Genomic DNA, 8,681 nt, shown 5'->3' with positions numbered 1-8,681 from the left:
TGTAGACAGTCAAACATGTATGTGTCACAAGAACAGGCAGACAGCAGGATCTAAATGAAGCAGGTTTATTTACTCAGCTGAAAGTCCACAAGGCTAAATCAGGGCTAGGTAGGCAGGAGTCGATAAAAGGCATGAGATCATCAGAGGTGAAACAGGTTGGTCAAAATCCAAGCGAGGCTTGAAGCAAGTTAATTTTTATTTTTAACAAAACATTGACATTTTTATCTTCAGAACACAGTGGATTAAGAAAAGATCCTCGCAAAAAGCTCATATCAATTAAATTTTCACTTTGTGAAAACTATGACTTCATTTTCACCGTAAAAAAAAGGGAATGATGTCCAAATTAACCCCAGCTTGGTGCACCATGGCAATGCAGCGGACCCATCCATCATCAACAGGTATATAGCGGGTTGGTATTCTGAGTCTTGTACTCTGATTTTTTTTTCTTTCATAGAGTGCTATTATAACATTGAGAACTCAACCCAGGCTGCCTGCCTAATTCCCCCCATTCTCCCTTTTACAAGTTTCCTCAGATCAGAAAAATCTTCAGCAGATTGGACACTTTATTTGACTGAATCTTCATTCCTGAAAAATGCTAATTTTACCTGCAATCCACTTTTAGGTGTGATGCATAAATAAAGCTAAATTAAATTAAACAACCGTCGTAAAAACTGGTATTTTCCAAATATAATAATGAAGGGGAATCCACCGTTTCTGAGCCTTTATTATCTGTGTTTGCGAAACATTTGAGAATCAGTGAGATTCTTAGTGACATAGTTATATGTGAGAATAACTATCTCAATCTATTGAATAAATCCATAATTTGAGGAAAAGTATTGGTTTAGTCTGTAAAAAGCCGCTTTAAGTTTCTTTGAAGTTGAAGATGCTCATTTATGTTCCTCGCTGCCTCTTTTCTCCCCAAAGAAACTTTTCATTTTGTTTGTTCGTCTTTAGTTTTTTTGCTTTGGGCTACTAACTGAACAACACGAGCAGCTGCTTAAAGTCACATAACGCGTCAAGACAGACGGATTTGGTGAACAGAATCCGGTAGATTTCCAAAATAAAACAGAAAACAAACAAAACTAAAATGATCAAAGTTAGTTTATGCATTTTTTATCCATGGTACCGGACCATGCAGATGGTCACAGGGCTGCCAGAGTCTAACCCAGCCACTGTTGGGAAAGGACGCGGTCTGTCGAATGGCCACAATCACATCTCGGTCAATTTAATTTGCGCCAAACTATCTGGTATTTGAAACTTGTTCTCTGCATTTGACACAATCCATTTGGGGAGCAGTGACCTGCAGACACAGCCGTGTTCGGGGAGACATTTGGTAGTTCAACCCCCCCTATCCAACCCCTTAATGCTGAGTGTCAAACAGGAAGGCATTGGGACCTATTTTTAGATTCTTGTCTGACTCGATCGTGGGTTTTGATTAATGGCCCTCAGGGATGTGGGGCCTGGAGGGTCGGCTCTTCAAGTGGAGGCTGGAGGATGGTTACTTCACCAATCGGGGGTCAGTCTGACAGCTGTCCCCGACCTACCCTTCTTCTTCAGGCCGTTCCCCTCTCAATTTAAATTGCACCTTTGACATGTAGGACCCTTGGTTTGGGCGGGGGTCATTGAACATCACTGCCAGCAAGCAGGAGACGTCCTCTCAGTGCCCTACTCATCAATTTTAACTGCATCTCAGACATTTAGGGCCCCTTGGTGAGAGGGTGCTTGGACATCACTGTAGGCAATCAAGAGATATCCTCTTAGTGCCCTACCGGATCATTTTAACTGCACCCTTTAGTACACACACCCTTTACCCCACAACAATATGCACTCCAACACAACACACACGCACACACATACATCAGACAACGAAGGTGGGATCTGATCTTTTGTCACCTACCCCAGGAACTAGGCCCTCGGCAATGGCGGCCGTGTCCCGTGGCTGCTGGCTTTCTGGGCCCAGTGGCCCTCTCTCTATGCAGGCAGAGGACTCCCTGAGTCCCCTTGAAAGAGCACAAGCTTGAGATCACATCTAAACCTGAGGGTGTCCGTGTCCCTGTGGTCCAGGTTCTGGTCCTTGCTCTTGAGTGCTTGGCCTCTCCAAAATTCCAACAGAGGGTAAGCCTGGTTGGGCCATGTTTATGTAGCCACGCAAAAACTTGGATTTGGATGTGTGCGGAGACAGGACACCCAGGACCACAGTTTGAAAAGGGAGCAAGAAGAATTTATTGTATTGAGCGATGTTAGTAGAGTCTTTGGTCTGTCCGTTTGTTGGAGTCAGGAGCCTCTGTCAAAAAACAGAAATACCCAAGAAGTTCATGAGACTAAAACACCAGGCTCAGTAAAACCACTACAAAACACACAATTCGTAAAATAATAATTACATATGCAATTTTTAGAAAGCAGCTCTGGCAACTACACAAAAATTGTCTCTGGGTTAACCAAAAACAAAGATAAAAACAACAGAGGGGTACTACGCTCGAAGACTGGCAGGTCACAACCACACCTCTCTGGGTTCCAACGTTGCTTCCCCCTCCGACCACTGTCTGACTCCTGACTCAGCTGCTCCTTCAGTGCCGGCCATTGCTCGTTTATTCCGACTTGCAAGGCACCCTTCGTTAAGCAGCTGCTCGCTTGCATTAACTTTTTTTCCATCTTCTGTTGTTGGGTTTTGCACTCTCCGGCCGGCTGCTTAACTGAAAGGGAATACCCTTACCGGAAGTGACACAAAACTTTACCTTGCTAAACATTGCGATAATTTTTATTGTAGTAATACAATAGACAAAATGCTTTTGGACTGTTTCGTGTATTTATAACGTCCACATAAAGAAAACAGTAATAAATAACTTTAAAGACCCATACACAATTGGTTTTACATTACGTCCCTTCTGTTAGAAGCTGTGTCTCTGCTTTCAATTCTGTGCTTCTGGATTTGCTCATTTTTAACGGGGTTGCTTGTTAAAAATGGTATTTGGTCATTCATTCAGATTTGCTTTTGTGTTTCAGGACTCGTAATTTGTTTTGTGATTTGCCGTTGTGTTTCGGGATATGCTGTTGTGTTTCAGGACTCGTAATTTGCTCTGGGATTTGCTGTTGTGTTTCAGTATTTGTTCATTTGTATTGTAATTTGTTGTTAATGTATCTTAAATGTAAACGTGTCTTGCACCTCTAGGCCATAGTTTCTAAACAAGGTTTAACAAAGACTTAAAGACAGAGACCGAACACAAATATTCTTGTAGTTTTGTGTTGTTTTATTGCAAAATGTCATGTCAGTCCAAAAAAAGACAATGTGTTCCTTTTTCTTTATTGGTCAGTTTTTAGATACATACCCCTATATTTACAATTGTCCATCTGTGCGCACTCTTTTTATTGTGGACAGAGTAAGCCATAGACCATAGGCTGAAGTGGAATCATCATAATAAAAGTAGGTCAGTGGCTCTTTAAGCTTCTCGTCTGCTTCTCTCGCGGGCTGGATTCTACACACATGACCCCCCCCCCCCCCCCCCCCAACGCGTGCGCGCCTTACTTATCTGCAGGAGATTCTGGCGCCTCACAGGCGCAGGAGAAAGGAAATGAGAAGGAGCACAGCATTTACACGGCACCAAGGACAGCACTGGATTCAGCACCATGGACAGCTCTGAGCAGGGAAACTAGGCCAAACCAGAGATGTTTGTAGACAGACTGGGATGGGGACTTTAGACTACCTGAAGGAGCCAAGCTTTACTGTGGATTTCATCACATCGTCTTTGCTTTTCATCTTTTGTGATTTCCTGGGGTTTTCAGAAGATTCTCCTCTAAATATATACCAGGAGTTCCTATGATTCCGTGCTTCTCGTCTCTTTGCAGAGTGGGTGGATCCAGATACATTGCACGTTTCTGCCTATAGCCCAGTAGAGCAGCTTGAACGCCCCCCCCCCCCCCCCCTCCCGGTGGAATTTCAGTTTTTTGTCAGTTTGTGTGTGTGCTGTTTGAATGAAGAAAAACCGTGGGAAAACAACCAGAAGCAATGATGCCGTCATTATAAAAAGAAATTATAAAAAGAAATTATAAAAAATTATAAGAAATTTTATAAAAAATAAAAAGAAATTATATCATTTTTCCATTGGTAGAGGCAGAGCAGGTCATCTTTAACTAAAAAGAAATCTCTAATTAATAAGTCGTCAGAATTAAGCAAACAGCTCCTGCCACTGGAGTACCGGTGATCGAAACACGATTTGGAGTCATTTTCTGTAACCCAAAGCAGATTTCGTACGTCGAGGCGGGAGGAAGCAAAAAAATAAAAAATAAAATCAGTGAGTCAACAGCTGGAGCTAAAAACAAACAGACCGCCTTCCTCACAGCAAACCGATGCGTTCCTTGAATAATTCGAATAATAAGAGCTGGCTCTAACATATTTTGGAGCTTTATATTTTATATATAATTTTTTTAGGTGGCTGGCTTTAATTAAACATATTCAGAGAGCCAGCCATTATGGACGTTTTGATGATGGTGTTTCCGCACCCTGGCTGCTAAACATAGAGAATCTTTTTTTAGGAGAAGGAAACACAGCAGGACGTTAGGACCAAAGAAGGGGGGATTAGCGCAGCTGGAACGCAACGTAGCTGTCATTTCAGGGAGACACGAGCGGCTGGAGACGCGCAGAGCTGAGGCGCAATGTGGCACCGCCGTCACCCTGCGCTGACGGAGCGTGGGCAGGAATGGTGAGAACCGATTTTTGATGCGTGAAATAGAAAGTGATCTGCCAGCTTTCCCACCTTGCCGCCCATTGCTTTGAGCCTCAACTAAGCGAACCGCAGATCCCAAAAAATGTTCCCCTTTTTCATAATCACGCAAATAATCTGCATCTAGATTTGTGTTCTATGCGTTTTTTATGCTTGGCTGCTCAACTCCACGATCTCTCCAAGTCTCGCGGGATATTAAGGAAATAAAGGGTGAATCTCAAAAAGCAAAAGAAGAGGCAAAAAGAAAAGAGATTAAGGGACCCAGGAGCCGCCTATATGAAGATGCTGATGTGTGACCGCGGCATCCAGATGCTCGTGACGACGGTGGGTGCGTTCGCCGCCTTCAGCCTCATGACCATCGCCGTCGGCACGGACTATTGGCTGTACTCGCGCGGGGTCTGCCGCGTGAAGAGCAGCGGCGACAATGACACGAGCCGCAAGAACGAAGAGGTGATGACGCACTCCGGCCTCTGGCGAACCTGCTGTCTGGAAGGTACGTGATCAGTCTGACCTGTCTCACTGCCACAGCTGACTGGAGGGAAGCAGATGCGCGCGTGGAAACTCCTTTCTCTGTTCCCCACCCTAGCAAAGGAACCTCTTGTGGTTTTTATTTATTTATTTGTTTGTTTGTTTGTTTGTTTGTTTGTTTGTTTGTTTGTTTGTTTGTTTGTGTGACAACAGATCAATAATCTTCCCTTGAGGTCACCTGACCACATCATTGTGTTAAAACAAGCCAAATTTCGCAAACATCACTGCATAAAACAGAAGCGGATGTTTGCAGGTTTCCTGCAGAGATCATTGCTGTAACAATTACGCATTTGAATGATCCACTGAGGGCCACAAGAGTTTGTTATTCAATCAACACTTGTTGATGCATGTTTACGTGCCTTTTTATCCCAACTCACTGAATTTATGTCCACCTCCAGGAATTCCTTGAAATTTATTTAATTTTTGAGGGCTTTTCAAACTTCTTGCAATTTTTTTCTGCTGCTTGTTCATGCATAAAGGCAGAGGCCATTACAGTGATGAACAAAATTGTCCATCACCTCAGTTAAAGAAAGTCCACAATGCTCACTGAAATGACTTGAAACGTTCAAAAGAAACATTAAATTAAAATTTATTGAAAATATACATCAAAATCAGCCATTACTTTTTTAGTAGTTGATTACTAGAAGTATTTAAAAAAAACTAATGAAATAGGGCTGGACAAAACTGATGGTACCTCCATAAAAGACTGAGAACTAATTGCCCAGGGGGTCATGATGAACTCAGGTATGTCCTTTAATTGACATCACAGCTGTTTTCAAACCCATAATCAGTCAGTCTGCCTATTTAAGGGGAGCTAAATAGTCATGTTGCTGTTTGGTGAAAAGGTGTGTACCACACTGAACATGGACAACAGCAAGCGAAGGAAATAATTGTCCCAGGACATTAGAAACAAAATTATAGACAAACATCGTAAAGGTAAAGACTATAAAACCATCTCTAAGCAGCTTGAAGTTCCTGTGAGGACAGTGGCACATATTATTCACAAGTTAAAGACCCACGGGACAGTAGCCCACCTCCCTGGACGTGGCCGGAAGAGGAAAACTGATGACAAATTGAGGAGACAGATAGTTGGAACTGTATTCAAAGAGCCCAGAACAACCTCCAAAGACATTAAAGGTGAACTCTTAGATCAAGGTACATCAGTGTCAGATCTCATAATTCGTCATTGTTTTCAGCCAGAGTGGACTTCATTGGAGACGACCAAGGAGGACACCACTGTTGAAAGGAAATCATAAAAAAGAGACTGGAATTTGCAAAAATGCATGTTGACAAGCCACAAAGCTTCTGGGAAAATTTCCTTTGGACAGATGAGACAAAACAGGAACTTCTTGGTAAGACACATCAGCTCAAAAAATGAAGCATACAACAAAATAACACTGTCCCTACTGTGAAACATGGAGGAGACTCAGTTCTGTTTTGGGGCTGCTTTGCTGCATCTGGCACAGGGTGTCTTGAAATTGTGCAAAGTTAAATGAAATTTCAAGATTATCAAGGCATTCTAGATAGAAATTTGCTGCCTAGTGTCAGAAAGCTTGGTCTTAGTCGCAGGTCATGGGTCTTCCAACAGGACAACGATCCAAAACACACAGCCAAAAACCCCCAAGAATGACTATAGAGAAAAGCGTTGGACTATTCTGAAGTGGCTTTCTATGAGCCCAGATCTGAATCCCATTGAACATCTGTGGAAGGAGCTGAAACATGCCATTTGGAGAAGACACCCGTCAAACCTGAGACAACTGGAGCAGTTTGCTCATGAGGAGTGGGCCAAAATATCTGTCGACAGGTGCAGAAGGCTCATTGACAAATACAGAAACCATTTAATTGCAGTGATTGCCTCATAAGGTTGTGCAACAAAATATTAAGTTATGGGTACCATCATTTTTGTCCAACCCTATTTCATTAGTTTGTTTTTTTAAATAATTCTGTTAATCAACAACTCAAAAGTAATGGCTGATTTTGATTATTTAATTTTCAATACATTTTAATTTATTACTTTTGAACGTTTCAAGTCATTTCAGTGAGCATTGTGGACTTTCTTTCTTTAACTGAGGGGTACCAACAATTTTGTCCACCACTGTATATCCCTTAACTCCGAGCACAATCTGTGGGTTTAATTATCCTAAGTAATTAATATTTTAGAAAAAAAAAAGAGCTTTTCAACTTCGCCAAAAGTATGGAATTCTTTGTGGACAAACTGAAAGTCTGATTTTGTTCTTTCCTGAGGGACAGACTCCATGGAAACATATGATGATGCCTGTGGTAAACACGTTTTTGAAAATCTATTGCCGTTGCGTGAAAGTTCATAATTCTTGTTGAAAATGGTGTATACTCTTCTAGATCTTTTTTTTACCTGTTCTTCTAAAAGGTGCTGTGGACCTATTGGCCAGGTCAAGTCATGCTGATATAGAAATCTAATACTCAATTACATTTATTTTGAAAGTAAAATAGCTGACGGTTGGAGTCTAATTGCTGTATTTGTTTTATGCCATACAGCATTACGCGTATGTTTAACATCAGTCGCTTTTCAAGCAAAGACTGTACCTTTTATCATCAGTTAAGAAGGTGCAAATTTGTTTTTTTTTTGGAAGAAAATCCACTTTTGGTTTCTTTTTAACATTTGGAAAAACTTGCCTCTTGGTTTAAATGCTGTGACAAACACAATTTTTGGATTTTAGGGTTATCTTTCTAATGCTGATTATCTTTTTTTTTTTTTTTTTTTTTACTAAAATAGAACTTTTTTCCAACTATAACCTTGAAAGTTAATGTTTAGTTTCCTTCCTACTTGGTATTTTTCTTCAATTTGCATCTTGAAGATGTAAACAGTTTTTTTTTTACTTCTATGGGAAACCCCTATTATCTGTATCTTTACTTATCTTCATAAGGTGGTTCTAGTAACCAGTGTGTCTTAGGAACCAAGCTTAAAAATGCCAATATACAATGCTGAATCCCTTCTCTAACTTTCAAAGTGGAAAAAAAAACATGGAAAACCTTTAACAAAATCAAAGCTGCCAGCAGCGTTGTATGGCCTGCAAGTGCTACTCTCCCCAGCATCGGTGTCCCCTTATGATCCGTTCTTATTGTCTTAGTGGCTGCTACACACCCCTTGCTCCATCTATTTGCCCCTGCCAACTCTGGTCAGAGCTGGATGTGACAAATTCATTAAAATGGCAGCTTTTCTATTGGTTTTACCTCCATAGCAACCATTTTATTTTTTGGTCACCATAGGGTTGAAAAAACAGGTCTATGTAACTTTTTAGAAGAATTGGCAAATGTCAATTTTTTTATTTCCTTGGCAACCAAGGTCTTTTGTTATATAGAGATAATTCAGTTTCATAATTAGGAAGTGCACATAAACTGTTTCACAAATACAGACGCTCACACGGTTCACAAATATATATTTATGCAACCATGTGG

At 41.2% G+C, this 8,681-nt stretch overlaps 1 protein-coding gene across 2 annotated transcripts in view; it reads left to right on the top strand.

The window, feature by feature from the left end:
- Positions 1-3,386: 3,386 nt before the first annotated feature.
- cacng3b (calcium channel, voltage-dependent, gamma subunit 3b) overlaps positions 3,387-8,681 on the top strand; it is a 71,606-nt gene continuing 66,311 nt past the window's right edge. For both annotated transcript variants that reach the window (XM_078951432.1, XM_004071908.5), the window contains exon 1: positions 3,387-5,211. In XM_078951432.1, the coding sequence (XP_078807558.1) occupies positions 4,995-5,211 (217 nt within the window). In that variant the 5' untranslated portion in view covers positions 3,387-4,994. The remainder of the gene's footprint in view (positions 5,212-8,681) is intronic.

This window comes from Oryzias latipes, chromosome 8 (assembly GCF_053564925.1).
Source record: "Oryzias latipes strain Hd-rR chromosome 8, Olatipes_Hd-rR_3.1".
Lineage (NCBI taxonomy): Eukaryota > Metazoa > Chordata > Actinopteri > Beloniformes > Adrianichthyidae > Oryzias > Oryzias latipes.
The sequence above is the reverse complement of the archived record's forward strand: the minus strand, read 5'-3'. Positions and strand labels throughout refer to the sequence as shown.